At 40.1% G+C, this 22574-nt stretch overlaps 1 protein-coding gene across 1 annotated transcript in view; it reads right to left on the bottom strand.

The window, feature by feature from the left end:
* Window positions 1-313: 313 nt before the first annotated feature.
* Window positions 314-22574, bottom strand: part of tnfsf10l (TNF superfamily member 10, like) — a 66831-nt gene continuing 44570 nt past the window's right edge. The window contains exons 3-7 of the mRNA XM_085264372.1: window positions 5929-5965; window positions 5722-5829; window positions 2332-2495; window positions 1894-2004; window positions 314-1782 (exon numbers count right to left, since the gene is read on the bottom strand). Of these exons, the coding sequence (XP_085120498.1) occupies window positions 1597-1782; window positions 1894-2004; window positions 2332-2495; window positions 5722-5829; window positions 5929-5965 (606 nt within the window). The 3' untranslated portion in view covers window positions 314-1596. The remainder of the gene's footprint in view (window positions 1783-1893; window positions 2005-2331; window positions 2496-5721; window positions 5830-5928; window positions 5966-22574) is intronic.

Here is a 22574-nt window from a genome sequence, read left to right on the forward strand (position 1 = left end):
TATACTAGAGGATTTTTCTTTTTTTTTTAACTGAAGCATTGACATTGCTAGAGGCTTGACAGGTTTTAAACTTTCCCCAAATGCAGAAGCTAGACCAACAATTACAGTGAAAGAAAGCATAGAAAAAAGTGCTCATGTGAATGGGTGAATGAGGCAAGCTGTATGAACTGCTTTGAGTCCACTATATGAGAACCAGTCCTTTTACTAAATGCTGCAGTTGTTTTAGGTAAGTGCACATTTTGCCATGTTCAAGTTGAGCTACTACCCTGGAAAGATAATGCAATACACCAATAACACCAATGTTAACTCCATGTATCCAAAATGAGATTTTTATGTTATGGAACCAGTGATCATTGCAGTGAAAACAACAACTCCATGTAACCCAACCTAAATGTCACTTTAATCCATGCTCTCTGTGATTGTGAAACTAGACTATTTGCATGTGTTTCTGTCATCTTCTTCTCACATTGTTGCTTTGTGGTTGGTTGCATAACTGCTCCATGAACTCAAATATAATGCAGCTTCACAGGTTCGACAAGATAGATAAAATAGTTAACATGAAAAGATAAGAGAAGGAATCAAGGGAAAGAGAAAGAAAAGACATCAACCACGCAGAGTGGTCAGGCTGCATACTACCCACAGCATCGCTCTCTGTCCTTTAATCTTTCAGTGCCGGGCTAATTCTTATTGGCGTTATCAAGATTTCTCCCTCCTTGTTTTCACTTCTTCTTGGCTTGCAGACTCCTCTTCAAAAAGCTCTTGGCTCTTTCTACAGTTTGTCACAGAGGCAATCCCCTTCCTCCACTAAAGGTCTTTACATAAAATCCACAGTTTTAGTGTTTCGCAAGTAGGAAGTCTTTAGATTCCCCAAGTGGTTTTAAGTCCAGTCAAAGGTAAAATAAAAATGAATTACTTTTAAAATCACCACAGTCCATTGTGTAAATCTCATTCTCAGCCATACATATGTACAGAACTCCCATCGCACACTTAAAAAAGAAGTTTTTGCTTTGGTTTGATTGTTTCATTTTCTTCTGCAGCCGTTGATGTGGAGAGTAAAGTTTTTATTTTGTGTAAATTCTTCAAATCCAAACCAAGGGTTTAATTTTTTCCCATAAAAAGGTCACTGACATATTCACACATGTAGGGTCATGTTATATTGAGATCTAGATAGCATGGTGGACTAATTTCTGAACTTCACCTAGAAGGTTGTGATTTTATTTTTTTCCTGTGGCAAATTCCCCCTTAAGAATCAACTGTAAATCAAAGTCCTCACATTTATTTCTTTTTCACAATTGCACATGTCTTTTATCTTGAAGTCTTGCTTTCTCTTAATCGAGAGAGCAGGAAAGGCAAATCCACTATCCTCTTGCAGTATTCTTCACCCATGTAGATCTTTCAAACCCCAGTTCTTCCATCCTTCAGTGCATCTGCCCAAGCAAACACTGACGATCCAGACCTCCATTTCCTCTTCTGTCTATAGGACCATTTTTTTCCCCCCAATCAGTGGATATTCAAAAGGCCCCAAGCTCTCCAGCCCATCTGTTTATCCATCCATTGTCCCATCGCTTCTTTTTTTTTTTCTCCAATCCTTTCCTCTCAGAGGTCCAGACGGAAGGCGCCAAAGTAGCTAGCAGATTCTTCTGCATTTACCATGGTGGGGGAAGAGACAGAGACGAAGATCTCGTCACCGGCCCTCAGTTCAAAAAGTCCTCCCTGGTAAACGGAGTGTAGGGCGTACTCAGCGTCTGGAGCCCAGCACTTGGTTCCCACACCTTTCAGGAGCTGGAAAAAAATTACAAAGTAGAAAATCATCCCAGTGCTAATGACAGTGCTGAAAGGTACAAATACTTCAGGGTGATCTTTGATTGTTTTAGGAAAACAGAGATGCTGTACCTGTATGGGGCTTGGGTAGGACGTTTTCTTGTAGACGCACTGCACCAGTTGGTGGCTGACGCTGCGCTGGTCCCCCTCATTTGCAGATGGGGATGGATAACGGAAATACACCTGGACAAAGGTGGAAATAAGTTAATTCAGTGACTTGTTTTATGTTTTTTCCTCTTTGACGTGCCCTTGTTTTTGACAGAAAAGCAGGTTTCCTGCAGTCTACCTTACAGGTAGACCCTACTTGTAAGGTAGACCCTACGATAATGAATCCAATCATGTTGTAAACAACAATTAATGGTTAATAAAATTTAATTTACAACAGTCACAGACACCTTTATTCAGCAGCTATCACTACAAGGTTAATTAATGACAAACTTGTCATGTTAAAACACACAAAAATATGGCAAAGTGCCTGGAGCATCTCCTCCATCTGCATAGCTTTCTCACCTGTGAGTACAGATAGTACCTCCCATCTTGGGGCACTCGGAGCTTCCCATTAGACAGGGTCATGTTGTGCAGGTGAGCTCCTAGGCTCTGATTGGCCCATGAGCGGACCAAATGGCGGCAGGACTGATGAAGACCAGGCATGATGCTCAGGGAGGAAGAAAACCCTGTTGGCAAAGATTAAAAAAGTGTCAAGAGACAAATTCTAAACAGAAGAGGGAAGAAAAACTGTCACATGGGGATGGAAAATAAAAGGAGTGGGGAAAAACAAACCAGCTAAAGCCTAGAAATCATAGATTGGATGTAATAAAAAAAAAAATCAATACCAGGTTTAAAAACTAAGCAAAGACACATATCAGTGAGTGTTTGCCCAAAGCTCAAAAGCGGCAGCAGCTGGCAAAATGAACCTTGAATAAGTACAGTTTGTGACTCCAGAGTAGTGCGCTTCTTTCTTACAGCCGCCAAAGTTGAGCAATAGTTTGCCTTTTCCCCTAAAGCCCTTAAAATATTGAGAAACATCTGAAATACTGAGTTAAAAAAGATAAAATCCTGTGATTAAAAAAAAGCACTTTTAATTACAGTATTATTTAAAATTTTGGTGAACGATGTTTACATTACACAGTTGAGCCACCATGTCTATTGGACAATGTAGGCGATGTGGATTTTCCTTCTGAGTACTCTGTAACAGGGCACTCTGAAGTGCACATTCAAACTTGTACAATGGCCACTTAAAGCAGAAGTGGTGATTTAATCTTTGGTTAAGCCTGTTTCACCGGTAAGAGGCACCAACTTGAAGCCAAAGTCCTGTAAGATGCAGGAAATACTGAATACTGCTGACTAGAACCATGTGTAGCAGTTTTCCTCATGGCAGAAATTAAACATTTAACACAAGTGATTTCTCGTGCATGCTGGCTTTATTTCCTCTGCCACGTGTACTTGTGTGACTAGTGTGCAAATCTGAAACACTGCCATCAACAATAGAAGCGTAAGTCTATAACACTACAATGTAAATGCTGTGATTTATTAGCACATAACCATCACAGAGACCTTAACTGAATAAACTCTTCCATCTGATCCAACGCTGAAAAATGATTTTCAATCCAGAAGTGCGAGAAACTGCAGTTCCTTTAGTGGCCACTTGAGGCTCCAAAAACAAGTCACTTTCCAAAGGCTTGCATTAAAAAACATGTTTACAGCCTGATACCAAAAACTGCATTAGCTTTTCTCTTCATAAGAACTCCATGCTGGGTGATTTTTTATTTTAGAACACATCCACCTGGATACTGAAGGGATGGGGGGGTACATTCACTTTAAATGAAAAGTTTTCCCAAAAGAGCTTCACCTCTGCTAGTCAATGAAGTGGACTGCACCATTGTGTACGTGCTGTTTTAGCAGGTACTATCCAAAAAAGAATATGACTTACTGTATGGAACAAACCATCCAAGACGTGTGTTACTGACCTGTTGTCTGTGTGACAGTCGTGACAACTTGGTCTTCAAGATGCACTGAAACTGGAAAACGGTAAACGGAGATGGTGTGCCTTTAAGTACAAGTTGCATTTTTTGAAACTTGTTGGCTGCACCTCTGCAGTGCAACTTTTACTTTGAATGTAAAAGTAAATTTATTGTACAGTTTTTCAAGTTGCACTGCTGCTCAGCTAATAGTTAGCAAGCATTCGCAGACAAACATGAAAAACAGGAAACTGAGGCAGTTTGTTACCAAACAAATCGATTGCTTGGAGGTTTTTGGTGCAGCAACTTCTGTGCAACCAATTTCCAGCCAGGAACTATCAGAAACCCTAACAACCAGTCAGGAAAGACGCAGTTGCAACTAGCAAATGGTGATGTCCAACATGGCGATAATTCATGGCATAACTCTTAATGTCTGCAAAATGTGTGCAAGCTTATCTTCATTAACTAATACGTAAGCATGCTGTACTTTTGCTGTGCTTTTGCTGTCCACATAAGGTACCTTAGGGCTCCAAACAAACCAACGTGGCAACAGCCAAAAGGCAAACTCTGAAGCTTCAAAACGGACAGTCGAAACCCAGATGGCAAAGTCATGGTGACGACTTCAATTCTTTACACTCTCAGTTGTAATTAGTCGGGTCATAGCTTGTGTGTGCCAGCGTGAAACAGTTTTCTTCATGTGTAGGATAACTTCTCTTTCTAAGAAACACCCATCGCGGATCAAAGTTCCTCCAGTACTTCCTTATGAGAAATCCAGGCTTAATGTGTGAACCTCACCCTCTTACACACACACAGTCTTTCTAGCTCTTGCACACACACACACACACAGCACATTTCTTACCCTTTGTCAACTCAGTGGAAATAACATAAGGAAGGCTTTGCCAGATTGTCAACACCCTTCAGCTTGCACGACCGATTCAGATGAAACAATACCAAAGTCATGAAAAACACATTCCAACTTTAAATTCCATGTTTTATAACGTGTGTGATTCTGATCTGTGAACTATATAAATATCTACTTTACTGCCACATACAGCATACTGGTAGACCTCACAGACTCAGCTTAAAACTTCAGTGTTTCTTAGTAAATGCCTCGGGCACACAGGAAGTGGTACGAAAAAGAGCAGCAGAGTAGACTTTAATGTGCTTCTAAACATGCTACACAGGAAAATGGGGAAGAAAATGTGATTTGGAACTTTAACAGATGGAATAACTTAATAATCCACCCATTCATCTTTTTTAATTGGTTATACAGATAGGACCAGTGGAAGGGCTGGAGCCAATCTCTGCTATCATTGGGCAAAAAGTGGGGTACAGGCTGGACAGGTTGACTTCCATCACAGTTCACTAATTTTGATTAAATAAATAATCAAACATACATGTTTTTGGTTTCTGGGAAACCAGAGGCCCCAGTGTGCACCAAAGAACTCGATAATAATACATTTTATTTCTTTGTGAATAATTTTAATAAACAAAGCTTCCTAAACAGGACTGTAGTGTGTGTAAATCTGAAAATAGCCACTGGGTGTGCGTGACACTCACGGACTGTAGCGCTACATTTCTGTGATCTAAGGAGCTTGGAAAGAAAAGCTCTAGACTTCTTTAAGTTTCTTGAAGATTTTTTGTCTTTCATCCGAGAAGCTTCTTCAGATTTTTTTCTTTAGATATTTTTTAAACTTCATGAGCAGCTGCTCCCAATGCTCGTCAGTGTTCCTTAGTCTAATTCAGTCCAGATGTCTGCACCATGTAGGAACCAAAACTGTTTATGTGCTTATCGTTGATTTTAACCAATCAACCCACAGTTTTGTGCATGCTCGGCACATGCAAAACATACGGCTCAGCGGCAAAACTTTCATTTTCCTCTCCGACTTCCCGAAATCTTTCGCCTAGATTAATGATGACCGCTTAAACACAGATGCCTCACCTTGAGAACTGGCGTCTCTGAGGGTCAAGTGGGCAGATGGCCTCTGGGTCACGGGGCTCATAAACTTTGACCCTGAGTTGTTGAAATTGTGAGGCATGGTTCTCGCCTCTAAGGGAGAAAGGGGATCAAAGAACATTAAAAAAGTTAGTGAGAAGGTGTGTGTCTGTCTGTGTTTGTGTGTGTGTCTGTAGACAAAGGGATGCTCACCAGTGAAGATGCGCTTTGAGATGATGCTATCTGCCACCTAAAAGAAAATATAGAAAAACATACAAGTCAACAAAAATGTGAGAATAAGAAAAAAAAAGGAATTGTTCACTTTATGCTGTTAAATTTAACATCTTAGCGTGACCTAAAAAAAAAGAATGTGCAAACTCACTGCTGGATAAAAAGGAGGTTAATGTAACATGGTGAGCTAGACTAGCTTGTTTCATCTGAGTAATGCAAATAACAAAGGATTATTCACACAGGGCTGGATAGGATACAGCTGATTCATCTAATGCCATCCACCACAATTACCGGACATGTAAAACGATATAAAATTGTAATATTTGTGTAAAAATCTAACATTCAAACTTTTGTTGATAAGTAAACTAAATCAGCAAAAATAAAGTAATTTTTAAAGTTTATTTAATTTATTTTTGTATATTTTGTATACTTTTTGTTTTTTGTCTAAAATTAAATCTCTATATACTATTTACATGTTTTAAATACATTTATTTACTTAAATTATTACATTTCTATTTTTTCCAATGCTTTTTGAAGCATAATAAAACATTAGCAATAAGCAAATAAAATATAATGGTTAACTTAATTCTCTAATGCCTGACAGGAGGTCAACTTAGGTCTGATGACTGTTGTAAATACACGAGCATAAATCAAAGTTACATGAACTTTCCATAATGTTCCAGAGAGAGGGGAAACTGCTCTTTAAGTTAACTACAGTACATACAGTACATATTAAATAACTGAGAAAATTGTAAATAGCTTGATTGAATTATTTCAGGAAATCAGAGGATCTCCAGTCACAGTCACATTGCATAGCCACAGGAGCACAACATCCTTAAACTATGCACGGAATCAGTCTTTAATTAATCATTAAAGCAATTAAACAGCACCACAATAAGGTTTTGAACTTGTGAATTATTGGTCCCATAAATCACTCCCCCACAAATGTTGTCTGTAATTGGATAAAGTACAAAACACTAAGTGTATGAAAGTCAATTTAAAGATAAAGGCACTGTGTTGTACTGTAAGTGTTGTCTGTCAGTCCATTTTTACAGCTTTGTAACTGTTAATAAAGATGAGCTTGTCCAGCTAGAGTGAGAGTCGAAGGTGTTATTTAACTCTGACTGTAAAGTGAATCATTAACCTGCAGTTGTTTCTTTGGGCTCCTCAGACAGCCAGAGCCAGTTTTATGGGTGTGAAGTGGCTGCAGTGGACACAGTTGTTTTGTTTGTGTCGACTGTTCTGTAATGAATTTATTGATTCTATAGTTAAGTAATATTTGTACAGCCCTAAAGTAGCAATGTGTCATGGTTGAGCTTCGTGATGTTTACGACACCGTCCCAGCTTTGATTCACATAGGGAAAAGAAAGTTTGCTAAGAGAGGAAACCTTAAGGCAACAAACATGTTCTAGGGACAAGACAAAAGCAGAAGTATTGAAATTACAACACGAATCATTGTGAATATATCAGATAAAGATAAAGATGTAATATTTGGTTTTTTAAGTTTAGCTGCTAAAGGTAAAAGATATTTTCTTTTTTCACAGAAAAATCTTCAGTTGACCCAAAATGCTGCACTGAGAGCACTAACTGGGACTAGAAAGAGAGAGCATATTTCTCCCATTTTGGCTTAGTTTTGGCTCCCTGTTTAATCCAGAATCAAGTTTAAAATATAAAGTCTTTAATAATCAGGCCCCATCTTATCTTAAAGAGCCTTCAGCTTTCAGGCCCCTCATCTGTGGAAACAGCTCCAATTAAGGTTTGTTAGACAGACTCTTTCAAGATGAAGTTTTCCGTATAGTTATGCTGGACCAGGTGACCCTGAACCATCCCTTAGTTACGCTCCTAAAGACTGAGATTGCTGGAGGATTTCCCATGATGCCATTACTCCTCCAATCCCTTCTTTCTTCCTTTGTACACCACTATTGCATGTCATTAACTTTTGTCCCAGACTGCCTTTTGTCCTGTTTATTGCCTATGGTCTATTACCCCCTCACTCCCAAACCAGTTGCAGCAGATGGCTGCCCCTCCCTGAGCCTGGCTCTGCTTCTTCCTCCCCGCCATCGTAAAGTGCTAGTGGAGCTCTTCCTCTAAGACCTTGCAGGTCTTCACGTCACAACAAAGTGCCTTGAGATGAGTGTTGCTGTGAACTGGTATAATTAATCTGAATTATTTTAGCGTAGCTCAACTAACTTTGGTACACTTCTCTCAGTGAGAATGAGGGAGAGGGACCTGATCCTGATGAATAATGACTACAGGAGAAAGAACATTCAGGACATTTTCATCAGCAGAGAATGTGTGGAGAAGTTTCAGACTTAGCTTAGTTTTAAAATTGGACAATACACTACATGCTCTTTTTTTCTTTCATTTTACACTCTCCTGTCTTTTTTGCCTTCTTTCATCATCTCAACTCTTAAATATAAACTTTCCTTTTCTTCCCTCAACAGCACACACTTCCCCGTCGTCCAGTCTCTGGTTTATTTCTCCTGCTCCTCTCTATCATTTATGTTCCCAGGGAGTGGCTTTTGTTTCATCCCAGGTGTAGACACAGCCAGGACCAAAATACAAACAACTGACAAATTCAAAGAATAAAGAACAAACAGCCAAAAAAACAAGCCGACCCTCAACAGCACAAAGTATGTTCTAGTAAAGTGTTTGGGCAGCTCGTGCTGCCAGAACAGCTTCGGTGTGCCTTGGCATTGATTCCTCAAGTCTCTGGAACATCAATCTAACAAATGATATTCCTTTATTTAGTGTTTTGATGATGTGGTGGAGAGTGCTGTCCAAAGCATGGGCCCAAAGATCTCCCACAGGTGTTAAACCGAACTGAAAGCTGGTGACTTAAAGCGAAAGCATATGATTCTCATCAAACCACTCGGTGGCATTGTCATCCTGGAGTCTGCCATGAGAATACAAGTGTTTTAAACTGATCTTTTCCTCTAAGGAATCAAGAAAGCCAACCCCTAACAGAGCCACCAGACCCCATAACGGCAAGGGTCAAGGGTCAAAGTTCTTCCTTTAATTTGTCACGCGTGCACACACACACACACAGATGCGTTTTGTCTCTCACACACACTCAGTAAATCTTCTTCTCCTACACACTGCTTTCTCTACTGACACGTGTTCCTTTTTTTGTCTCTCCCACTTTGTAAATCAAGCTTCAGTTGCCTTTTGTGCATAAAATAGATTTCCCTCAGCTTTAACTTACTTAGCGAGCTTTTAATTTATAATTCCTTTTACTTCTCTCCCCCCTTTTGCCTGTTCTCTCTCCCTTTCCCCCCTTTCTACTACATGTCTGCCCACTCTGCCCACCTGTTGGGCTCATGTGGTCAATCTGAAGTGCCCCGAAGCTGGGCACTGAGCTCCTATTGAAATAAATCTCTGCGATTAATTTGCAGAAATACCACAATATCCTGAATATGATTAATTCCATTTTTAATGGTCACCCAGCTGCCCATGTGATGTTATTCTTGGCAGTGGGATTGTTTCTCCTGCACTGAACACTCAGCTCAACCTGCAAATTGAGCATGATTGCTCTGGGGTTCAGTATGTGTGTGTGTGTGTGTGTGTGTGTGTGTCAGCGTGACACCACGGCTTGTGTATATCCTATGTACTCTAAGGGGGGAACACAATATAGAAAAGTGCAACACAGAGTGTCGGCTGGTCTCGCTCGGCGTAGCGTGCCTGTCTCTGCCTAACGTTCCTTGGGTCCTGAAACCAGAAAATTACCCCCACACACACTTAAAGAGAGAAAATTGCCAACAGACTTTCTGCCCTGCATGTGGCTGCAGTTGAAGAAAGAAAGGGGAAAAAAAACAACCCAGAAAAACACAGTGTTTCAGAAGCTTTCAAGCTCTTTCAGGGCAACTCTGGAGCAACATGTTTTCATTATGTCTGCTGTCTCTGATGCTTAAGCTCTCGCTTGGGAAACTATGGGATGGCTACAGCGTGACATCAGCTACATGCATAATGCTGCACACAGGATTGGAAGGTTTCAGTGGCATCCTGAAAGATTCTGGACCAGCAGCACTTTTAAATGTGAAACCAGTGTCACTTGGAGTTATAGTGCTTTGTTTCCTTTACTGCCATTTGCCATCTGGTTTTTATTTACAACCTTCTGTATGCAGTAACATATGCTCGCTGGCCACTTCATTAGGTACAAGGTGTCAACCGCTCACTAATGCAATCAGCCAATCACATGGTGGCAACTGCATGCATTTAGGTATATAGGCATGGTCAATACGACCTTCAAATACCAAATAGGAAATAAAGCTGAGGAAGGAAGTAATAATAATCGCTTATTACAACCAAGGTATTCAGAAGAGTGTCTCTAAACAGACTGCAGCTCAATCCTTGAAGCAGATGGGCTACAGCAGCAGAAGACCACACTGGGTGCCATTGCTGTCAGCTAAGAACAGGAAACTGAGGCTACAGTTCACACAGACTTAATCATATTGGACAATATATTGGACTATATTGCACATATACATATAAAGCACATTCTCACTTTTAGTCTTATTTTAGAATGTGTACTTGAGTGGGTGTTGTGTGTTTTGTGTACAAGGCGTCAAACTTGCTTGAAATAAATGGCAGGCCCCGATGTGAAAAGATAAAGCACATTTTAGATAAAAATGATTCCTGCGGGATTTTCCATAAAGACATAAAACACACAACTGGCCGCAGTGAAAGTAAATCATGTTCTGAGCGAGGATGATTTTTCTTGCACTGTCCAAGTCCATTGCTATGAGAGTTAAGAAACACTTGCTGAAAAATGGAGTGTGAGGGAAGGAAAATGAGTTCTGACATCTTAAACATATAACGTAAAAACACATCTAAGTGTTGTTCTGCATAAGTAAACACAATATTTCCTTCAGGTGAGCCGATCGCATGAATTATACCTCAGTGGAAACTTGCATGGCTTGTTTTCAGTATGATTAATTGGTAATAAAGGGAACTTTTTTCTTTCTTTCTTTCTTTCTTTCTTTTTTTTTTGATTTTCCAACTTTCCCCTCTGGTTGCAGCTTGAAGTCATTACTCTGCCCTTTTAATGAAAGGTTAATTATGGCTAGGATCAAGAGATAATTCTAGGTAATAGGGGTTTGTTGTAGGAGTAAAACAATTTCAATTATTTAATTACACTTTTAAAAACAAATAACTCGATTAAATTAAAAGCTGGAAGCTGCATTTGGATTACTCTGGGACATACTTTAATTGAATAAAAAACATGGAAAAGTTTTGCACAGAAAGCCATCCTGGTCTTGAATCCACGGGATATGAAAACTTCAGCATGAACACCTGTTCTTTAGCTGAGTTAAGGGCTGTTATGGCCTTAAATACAAGTAAATAAAAATAATTCCTTACATTCTCAAATAGGTTTGATTGTTGCTAAAGGGCACATGCTTGATCACAGTTAGTTTGAACTGATGCTGTAATGACTGACATTGTGAAATATTTCCAGCATGCTAACATGCTAAGTGTGACACTGACATGGAAGTCATTCCTGGTATGAAACTATGGAAACTATTTGAATTTGATCTGTTTTCCTAATTTGGCAGCAGACCTCCAGTGAGGGGACTTTTCCATTTCAGGCTTCACTGTTGGAACGAGAAATAAAAAGAGACTTGGACCCATCAGTATAGAAGAAGACGTATCAAGATTGTGATATGTTTTCAAAGTTAGAACCTCTTGTAATCGTGCAAAGTAGCTGAAAGAAGATACTGATGCCACACACCACACTGGAGGTCTCCAGCCAGCTCATTCATGGCCTGCTGCCATCTTGTAGACTTTGTTGCTCAGCCAGTTTTTGCCAATAACAATTCACAAATGGCCTTTAAAGTGTGTTTTCATGCCCATGTCCACAAACAAAGAAAAATGAATATGCATGAATACTCATCAGTTTTGCATGGAGACTGTTGTGAGTGGGTACAAACATACCAGGCATGACAATGCTGGTGCTTTAAAGGTTGAGGTAAAATATTTTTATGGACATTTCATTAAAAAACAAAAATGTCAACCTGTTTGCGGCACTAGAGAAGCACTAAGTCGATTGCCTGTTTATCTTCTGAGCAATCTAAGAATCCACCTTATCTTAGCCATTTATCTGAGGATTGCTTCAGCCAATATTTTGGACCTGCGAGACCAAGACTTCCTGTTCCATCCACTGATCGCTGTTTACAAAATGTAAATAAATTTACAAAAGCAACTAAACAGCAAAATGATGGTCATAGAAAATCAGACAGCTTCTAGTCTAATTTACATTTCAGCAAATAGGTTCCTTCTCATGTTTTGTATCTGCATGCAACCAAAGCCTGGTCAAACATGAGTGATATTACTGGGACTACAAACTGCAACCAGAAAGGTATAAATAGTTATTCATCCATGGGATCACAATTTTAAGTGGTGGTCATTCATTAAAAATGTCAGTTACACCAAATCATCAGCTCTGCATCTATCTGTTATTTATTTTTGCTTCATGTATGTCTGACACAGTATTGTTGGAGAGCAGAGAGTCATAAAGTCAGTACCGTAAATGAGGATAACACATTGGACTTCTTGCCTGGAAGTAAAATATAAAAGTCTTCACTGATGCACATCAGTTTCCTGTGAGTTACACTCCAGCCACTGAACCCCACTGGACTTTGCATTCCATGGAGCCCATCTAAAATCTGAAGCCTGGAAAGAGTTACTGCGTGTCGGAGGTCGAGACAGTTATTTGAGTCATTCGCCACTTAAATGGCTCCCCGCAAATGACTAAAGGCTGCGTTGACAACGCATTGGAGCTGCTGCATTTCAGGTGAGGTTGTTTATTTTCAGGGGTTTTATCTTCTTTACTTTTGATGTTTCACTTGGTATTTTTATGTTTTTTTGAGAACTGTTTGCATTGATTCATTTATGGTGTATCCTGACAGTTTTTTAAATTTAGGACTCTTCACTTCTTCTAAATGATTTTTTCTTCTCATGTCAGCTGCCTGCTCGTCTAATAAGACGGAAAAGGCTTTTTTTTTAAGCTGTCTTTTCTAAACTGTTCATTCATGTCCTTGGAAATCAATCACACACAATCCTTCTAAGTGCCTCCTTCACACACATGCACACACTATCCTCCACACTCACACTAATGTTTTGTTTTACAGCTTCATATGTCAAGATTAAAAATGAGAACATCAAGAAAGGCTCAAAGATAAGGCGCCAATGCTGAGAAAGGAATTCTTTACCTTTTCACCCTACTGAACTTTTTTGTGCCATTCAGGAAGAAGAATGACAGGAAAGAAAGGAACAATCAGCCAGAGATACTTAGTAGCAGTTATATAAAATTGTTCTGACCAATAGTTCTCTAGGCTTTCTAAAGGTCTGTCACTCATTTTCCCTTATTGTACCTGACCATCTCTAGAGATTTTGTTTTCTTCAAGCCACTTAACATTGACCTATGAAAGGATGAATCAATGTAGTATCACAACAGACAACTTCGCGAAGAACCAATTTTAAATTGTATCTTTAGGCACAGCAGCTTTAGCAGCAGCTTTTCACAAAAGCACATCATTTCTTCCCATTTCTATAGTTGAAGCTAATGAAAAATACCACCAACAACACAGTTTGACAAAAGTACAACATAACTCACCATGGTGTCCTCAAGAAATTGGTGGAAACTGGACAAATGGAGGACAAAAGAGTAAGTGTCAGGCCTAAGAAACTAGCACCTGAAAGTCATGTGCTTAAGAAACAGAAAAACCTCCAGCGAAAACCTCTATCTAACCCTTCATTCGTTCACTGAAGCCTCACCAGAAATGGTCTCAGTGGAAGGATGGGTGTTAAGAAGCCATTCCTAAAGAACGGAAATGGAGAAAGGGCTGAAGCATGGCAAATTACCAAAGAACCGGACTGAAAAGCAGTGGCAGCAGAGTGATAGATCCTAATTTGAAATGTTTGGTCCACGTTGTTGTCAATATGTACGGAAGATGTCAGGAGAGAGATAAAACCATGAGTGTCTACAGCCACCTTTGAAACATGATGGTCCACCATTGATCCACTATGCAATTTGCCTGATTGCTGATGGATTCATTTTTTAGCTTGACAATGATCCCAAACACACTCCCAATGCAGTAAAAGCATACCTGGATGGAAGAACATACGCAGTGGAACACCATCAGTCATGGATTGACCTCCCCAGAGGCCGGACCTCAACATTTTTGAAGCAGTGCAGGGCCATTAAAAAAACAACTATTCCTGAAAAATACTTAAAGAAGTTACAAGAAAGCTGCTTCAGACAGTTCAGACTGTGCTGAGGAATAAAAACTGTCAGAGGAGGATTAAAACTGTTTCTTTCAGATAGAAGAGAAACCGAGGGGCCGCATCAAGACCCAGTTTAAGCTACATATGGAGCTGGAGCTGATAATAAGCACAATCGCTGCTCTTCAGAAGGATCATTTGCAGTCAAATGTTGTTTGCTCATTGCAAATTACAGTCTTTATGTCAGTGAAAATTAAAGAATGCCTATCAATGCATGAAACCCAGATGAAACACTAAATAATTGCCATAACTCTAACAATAATTCATCTAACCTTACCAAAGGGCTCAATAAAACCTCTTTCTCACCATGAAGTGAATGCTTTTGGGCTTATTTTCTGCAACAAGGAAGTAAGTTTTATGTGTTTATGTGCTTTACCCTTAATGAGGATTTTATCAGCCACTGTGTGCTGGTGGTTTATGGTGAAAGACTGCACTCCTGCCCTCGTTAAGGAAACTGCTTTTGTTTCCAGTAAATCACTATGGAGGCTCTGATGTGACAAGCCTCAAAGTTCAAGTTCACTGCCAACGTGACCTTATGCGAGTGCATGTTGATTACACCGACCTGAGGGCATTTGCTGTGGTGCGTCTGCGAACGTGTGCGCATTTGTGCAAATATGCATGAGCTTTAGGGAAGCCTGAAACAGCTCAAGTCCAAAAGAACCCCGTCCAGCTGCAATAACAACAACAAATAAGCCCTGAACTTTCCTCTTTCACCCTGTTTGGAACAACAGACAGAGATAAAAATAACTGGATTTCTTCACGTCATGCTATGTCTGGCCAAAAGCTTAAAAAAGAAAGAAATGGAGAAATCGAGGGAAAAAATTTAAGGTTACGGTACAAGGAGAGAGACAGAGAAAGAGACAAGATAGCGAGTAAATCCTTAAAAATGTCTTCTTGGAAGCTCTGCTTTCTGTCAGCACTGCCGATATGGGGGGAACACTGGTCAAGAGGGAGTCCAGAAGGGTGTTCTAACTTTTAAATAATCTGCTGGATTAATTTGTCAGAATGCATATTATCTTATGCCTATGGATTAAAAAATCTACTTAATATGTCCTAATATTTCTTAATAAACTGGCAATTTTACTGGTTCAATCGATGAGCTTACATTAAAGTCTCCATTCAATAATGGGAGTTAAAGTACAGAAGTAGCTGCATGTATTAAGAGTGATACAGAGGAAACACGCAGCCTGGACATGGCAGCAGTGAAACCAGAAGCTGGCTTACTAACACCAGAGGCACACAGCTGGAATCACTGAAAATGCCACTTTAACTGAAAAGCACCCTTGCTGTTCTTTCTGGGATAAAAACTGAATCTAATGGGGAGGAGACCAAAAACTGGAGTAACTCTAATGGCCACTTGAGGCTTGCTCCATTAGTGAGTCAATCCCAATGTTAGACTCCCTCCGTTATACCATAAATAAACAGGTTTTTTAACCAGTTTTTCTTCCCCTTATTCCCACCGAAAGGCCCCAGCAAGCCTGTGGATTTAAACCCAGGACACTCTTGCTGTGACCCCCCCCCCCCTACCAATGGTAACCACAATTTGGGTCTTTATGACTAAATTTCCTCATTTTGGAAATCTGTAAAGAGGAATATTACCACAACTTACATATATTAAGGCTTAAAGGGGGCGATCGTGGTTCAGGGGGTTGGGAAGCTCATCTTGTAACCAAAAGGTTGCCGGTTCAATCCCCAGCTCTGTCTGTCCTAGTCATTGTGTCCTTGGGCAAAACACTTCACCTACTGGCATTGGCCACAGGGCACCTGTGGCTGCAACTGTAGCTTGCCTCCACCAGAGAGTGAATGAGTAGTGGAATTGTCTTCATTAACCAAAAATTTTCTTATGCAACAACACACACCACTTAGCAGGTCCACACGGGATGCACCTGCCGATCAAGTTAGCTAGCAAGTACTGGCCCTTCCCCAGATCCATCCTGGTGTACAAATATGGCCACATCCAGTCTGAAAAAGACAAGACTGTATCTTTCAAAACGAACAACAAATAGGATGAAATACGACAAAAATCAGATGCTGTTAGGGCGAAACACCAGTGCCAAAAATCAGAAACTGGTGGGAAAAGAGGGAAACGGATCGACAATTATGGGAAATGAGAGAAGAAGAGGAATGATGGTAAAAAAAAAAGAAGGAGAAGTTGGGAAAACACAGAGGAGAGTCACAGTGGACAAGTATGGAAAAAAAAGAACAGAAGGGGAACTGAAAGGGGGGATTGAGGGGGAAAAGAGGAGAGTGAAAGAGGGACAAGTATGCACATGAAGGAGCGTTTCTTCTGCAGATTAGCAGTAGCTGCAACCCAATACTTTAATATGCTGCTCGACCCCGACAGGCCTGGACTGGCAGTATGTGTGTGCGTGTGTGGTTCACTGTGTATTTCTGGAAGCTACAAACTCTTATCAGCCCTAATCTGGTCTAGGAAGCAAGTCATACCACACTGTCTGAGTGCAATAAAAAAATGACATTAACCAAAGACAGAGGTGAACTACCACGTTTATGTACCCAAGGGCTGCCTCCTTAAAAGTGGGTAAAAGATTAATCTGTAACTCAAATGTAATTTAAGGCCAGGTCGAAGGTGACTCTGTGACTTTGGTCTTCTTGGTAAAGCCATACTGTTCAAGACTAGCACCAGTTCCATAGCGATAAGAGCACAAATGAACATTTTATGGTTGAATGCTTTGAAGGTGTTTCTTTTTCACATTTGCCTTAATGTAAACCAAACACCTCAGTGTCAGGAGTCGGTATGCATCAACAATGTTTTGTTTTTCTTTGACAGTCTTTCCTTTCTTAAATCTCCCTCGAGCCAAACCACAAATTTATGCTTGACAGGGTAATCTCCATGGAAAGAAATCCGACCACATTACGGGCCATGCACAAATTTGAACAGATGAAGATATTTTTCACATTTGATGGCAGGATTTATACTTCTGGTTTTTCATCAGTAAATAGAGTAACTGCCAGTTTACTTGAGTTTTGGCCTTTGGATTCATTGCCTGACCTTTTGATGTTCTGTATCTGCTGAAAAACTGGTAAATATTTTTTTTATTTGCTTTTGGTTTTTTTGCTTAAAAATTAAAAAATCATTTAAAAATGAATTTATCAATAGAGATGTGGCTTTAGCGCTACAGTCGTACAGGTGTTTCCAAATCAGCAATGTTGATACAGAGTTACAACTTGAAAGCAGCTTAAACATCCCCACACACTTCTTCCTTTCGACAGTGGAGTCAAACATGGTACAATAAAGGAATAATGGGCCATAACATTAGAAATGAATCAAGGCTCAGAACAGTGTTATTCTAATCCACATGAGCTCCATTTATGGTTTATTTAATGTATGGACTGTTTGGTCTGGAGTGGTGTCAGGACGGGTACTTCCAGCATCGCCACAGGAACGTTTCCAGCCAGTTGAGTCCAAGTGTAGGGAAAAAGAAAAAAAAAAGAAAGATCATTCACTGCTTTTGTTGTAGAGAAGTCAGTGGAGCCTGAACTTGCAGACCCAACATTTTAGTGGTTCCTTTGCATAATCAGATGAGAGTAGAGGAGGCAGGAAGGTTTCCATGTGTCGTATTCCACAAAACTTTCCTCTCTGTGCTTAAACTATCTCCAGCGAATACTAGAGTAGCTCTGCATTATTCGCAATCTTAAAAAAAATCTGCTTTAGGCCTCTAGTCAGCAACCTCTACTCCCTGTAAATCCCGGTAATCCCTGACTGGTTGGCAAGTGATTGCTTGAGGCTGCTGCTAGTTTCTGGGTAAAGAGAGAGCTGCACCAAAAACCTTGTGACTGCACTAGCAGATTGCCACCATATGAAAAACATTCACATATCTGTAAACACTTCTTGACAAACTACCGAGCATATGATGCAAACCAGAAACTGACGCTGTCTGACTTCAAAGTAAATGTTTGGCGTAACTGCTGAAACCTGTTTCAAGAGGTGCAACTTTTACTCTGAAGTGATATGAGAAACTGTCTCTGTGTCCAGTTTGTGTTTTTTTTCTTGTAGTTTTGCTGCTGCTTGGTGGGTAGCTGTGCTGTGCTGTGCTAACATCCAAACAAAGCACACAGATGTTTTCAGTGAAGCAGCGTATACGTTCTTGTGAACTTAGCAACAGCAAGTCAAGGAATACACATTTTTCCTGGTGAATGGTGGTTACCAGGGAGGTCACTGACTGGTTTCCAGGCTTGTGTGGCTGGGGCATTGGCAATCGATTTCACGTTGACTGCCAGCAACCACCCACATCTGGTCAGGGAATATATATTTTTCCCTAGTGATCGGTGGTTGCAAGGCAATCTCCAATTGGTCTCTAACCCCATGTGACTGAGGTCTTAGCTCTGCTCCCTTTAAGCTAGCTTTCTTCTGACTGGCTGCCTCTTCTCACAGCCAGAGCCATGTGCCTGAGATCATTACATATGGAAACTGGTCTTATTGACCTCATAAAATCCAGTTGGAAACAGAGTGTTTACATCAGTCTGAAGCCTGAGCTTTTGGCTCACAGCCCTACCTGCACATAAGTTGGCCTCATTATTTTAAGTTTGGTCACATTTAATAAGAGCAACCACCAATGTAACAGTACATACACAACAGCAGAGAAACCATAAGAGGTCTTCTTTAATGCATTCCTTCCTAATTAATGTTCTTTATTGGCTTTAGAATTGGATGATTGACAAGATTTTCTTGGCGCAAGGAACTCTTACTGGGAATTTTTCCAAAACCTTCCAGCCACGTGATAGCAACAATTCATTTGATTAACGCCGTTAGATGAGGCTGAACGCTGTCTTAAATTTGTGTTGTTATTCAAGCATTTAAAATCCCCTTTGTTTGCCTCACTGACATTAAAACAAGAGTATGCTATAAATACCTAAAATCTACAGTATATATCCTTTTTATATTTCTATTTAACTTGGAGCGGTAGTCTAAGGTCTCTGCATACAGTTGTCCGTCTGTGATTTACTCCCAGTGCAACTAAACAGGAGTCGTTCATTAGGTTTATCTCTGAAAAGCAGCAAGGAAAGGTTTCATGACAGGTAACACACCAGTGACCAGCTCGATGCCAGGAACTGATTACTGACCTCTTTTGCATGGTAGGTTCCTGCCAGATAAAATGCTGTGTACAGTTGAGGAAGCCATTGACTGTACACGCTTAAGAAGAAAAAACAAACAAAAAAAAAAAAACGGGAGATTGGTATCACCCTTTATTGCTTTTGGAGTTTAGTTTCAGTCACATCAAGAGGACTCTGAGTTATTAGCCCTGCTGTTCTCAATAACTTTCACAATATAGTTTCACAACCAAGAACGCAAACAGGATAAAACTGTTTATACGCTAGAAATAGTGCATTATCGCTTCTTTCTTATGTGTATTTACCTTCCTATAAGTGTTTGTGTGTTTTTCTTTCTGTATTGTTCTCTCTGGCTTTGCTGCAAAAGAGCTAATCAACTGTAGGGCTGCATTCAAGGAAGCAGTTTACTCTCTTTCCTCCCTCCCTGCATCTCTTTATCTTTCTGTCAGTCACCCCGTAATCTCTTTTAAAACTTGGTTATCGCCCCTAAAGAAGCAAACAACATTAACACAGGCCAGAGGCAGAGTTGTCTTACAGCCTCGGTCTTCTGTTTCTCTGACTCAGTATTGTAGGTTTCATTTCATTGCAAATAGTAATTATAAGGTATGTCATAATGAAGACAGCAGTGTCTGGGAGATCTCTGTTCTTTAATAAAGGACAAAAAGAATTTGCATGCGACACGTGTTTCTGAAAAAAGCATTTTCTTTTTGTGTTCCCAATAAACATCCCATAACATCAAATTGAGGGAATAAAACAATAAAAAAATCTCAGCAGAACTGCAGCACGTACACAGCTGGAGTCATCAGTGCTGCTTTGTGTCATTTCCCAGCAAGAATTATAAAAAGCATTTCTGACTATGACATGATAAAGCACTAAAACAAATACCACTGGCTCAGGTGTGACTTGTGCATGATAATTGACCTGCACGATATCCTCATATCTCCCATTGCAACCACTTTTCTTGTTTCAGGAAGCACTTTGGGCTCCTCAGTTGGCACCAACCCATAAGGACAGTTGGTCATCACGGGGATGAGAGAAAGGAGATAAAAACATTTTAAAAAAACATTTTACAGGCCAACAAAACTAAAAACAAAGTTGCTGCAGGTGACCGAGTATGGATGCCTGAATTTGCATCACAGGTTGAATATACAGCTTTAGGCACCATATCAACATTTGTGAATTCACCGTTAAATGTTTAGCTTATTTTCCTTCTGATTCTATCTTCTTTGCAACTCTGGACTGTTTTAATGTGGCTGCTATTTTTAAATTGCTGTTCTGAACTTGTGGAGACATCAACTTTTACATCAAACCAACCCTCTGTGCAGAAACTGTAACTGATGTACCACCCAGCAGTCACTGGCAGTTTTTGGGTGAAGAGTCCACAGTTTCTAACGACCAAGGAGCCAATGCGCCAAGTAAGGAGCGTAAACAGGACTGTGCTTGGCCTTTTCTTTTGTTGATATTCACAGTGTTGCACACCAAGAATTCATTGCCCATGGTAATACAATGTGCAGTTCTACTGCAATGTCCTGATTAGATTTTAGAGAGAAAATTCAGCAGAAAGACTCAAAATAATTTTTTTTCCTGTTTGTCTGCAAACTCCTCTACATAACCAGAAGTTGAGCAACCAAACTTAGGGCTCGGGTACATCTTTATCTGCGTACCATTTTACATTTAAAGTTTTTTTTGTATAAATTAGATGTTATTGTTGTGAAATTAAAGTGATATTATAAAGTTATGATACATGTGTATAAAAATGTACTTCGGGTATGATATAGTATGATGTCATTTGTTACCTCTCAATCGCCACTAAAATCCCAGATCAAGCAACACTGTAGCATATAGTAGTCTTACTATAATTCACTAAATCTCCTGCCCGTCTCTCTGTTTGTCCTTCCTTGAGTCTTCCTACACAATCAAGAGTTAAGCAGCCAGTTGGCTAGGTACATCTTAACCTCTGAAAGTTTATATATACTACAGTAGAGCAGGGGCATTACAGGCAAAAATTGCCTAGCACTCAGTCCCATATTTCACTTTTTTTATTTTCTATGAAGCATCTATCACCCTTAATTTTTCCTTTTTCTCAATGTGATTACTTAGTACATCAGTTTGCCAACAGCACAAACAGACCAAACAATACTGTTACATGGGCATGCACCAGAATCTGTGCTTATCACCTGCCCTACTTTCCATAGTAGTTTAGGTAAAAACTACAGGGTAACTATTGGGTAGCACTTGTAATAAATGGTCTGTATTTGTATAGCGCTTTACTTGGTCCTAAGTACCCCAAAGCACTTTACACTATACACAATCATCCACCCATTCACACACTGGTGATGGCATGCTACATTGTAGCCACAGCCGCCCTGGGGCGCACTGACAGAGGCGAGGCTGCCGGACACTGGTGCCACCGAGCCCTCTGACCACCACCAGTAGGCAACGGGTGAAGTGTCTTGGCCAAGGACACAACGACCGAGACTGTCGGAGCCGGGGCTCAAACCAGCAACCTTCCGATTACAAGACGAACGCCCAACTCTTGAGCCACGATCGCCCCAAACTACTGAAGGGAAGTCAGTAATGGACTGGACTGAGATGTGACATTTGGATAAAAACATTTGACATTTTTTCCAAAGTTGAAAAGTCTCGACCAGATTGTTATTGATTTCCTTCCTCAGCTGCTGCTTCAGTGATTAGTATGAATTAGAACGATTGTGTGTCTTCTTTGTTGCACCTTGACTATGGCAAATATCCAAAATAAGAGCACACCATAAACACACTGACTCATCAGATGAATATCTCTCTCTAACTTGGCTCACCTCTGTATGTTGTCCAGTGACCCCACCCATTTGCTACATCTGGCAGGTTAAAACAAAGCTCTCAGGTTAACATGACAGCTTTTTTCTTTTAATACCGTGAAAAAAAACCCAAGCCCTTAAGCAAAATATCTCATATGAAAAAAACAAATCTGTTGGGTCTTTCCAGACTTGGAAGGTGGTGAAACTCTAACTCATTCTGTTTATCCTGCCAAAAAGGACACATTTATCAAAAGTGGCTTTAGACTTTCTTACCATGCTGTGACTTCATTGGGGTAATATGTTACTATTTCATCTCCAATTTGCATTTACGCCAGTTTTTCCATTTTTAATTTTTATGCCGATAGCAGAAAAGGCAGAGTGTGCTCCAAGAGGTCAAAAAACATCTAAAGAAATGCTGTAAATTTAAAAAAAAGATAAAAGTAAGGGCTGCAGATAATATATGATAAAACCATAGTACACAGC

This window comes from Mchenga conophoros, linkage group LG3, assembly GCF_057382185.1.
Source record: "Mchenga conophoros isolate Kocher_MC1m ecotype Shallow Benthic linkage group LG3, M_conophoros_male_GT1.1, whole genome shotgun sequence".
NCBI classification, from domain to species: domain Eukaryota; kingdom Metazoa; phylum Chordata; class Actinopteri; order Cichliformes; family Cichlidae; genus Mchenga; species Mchenga conophoros.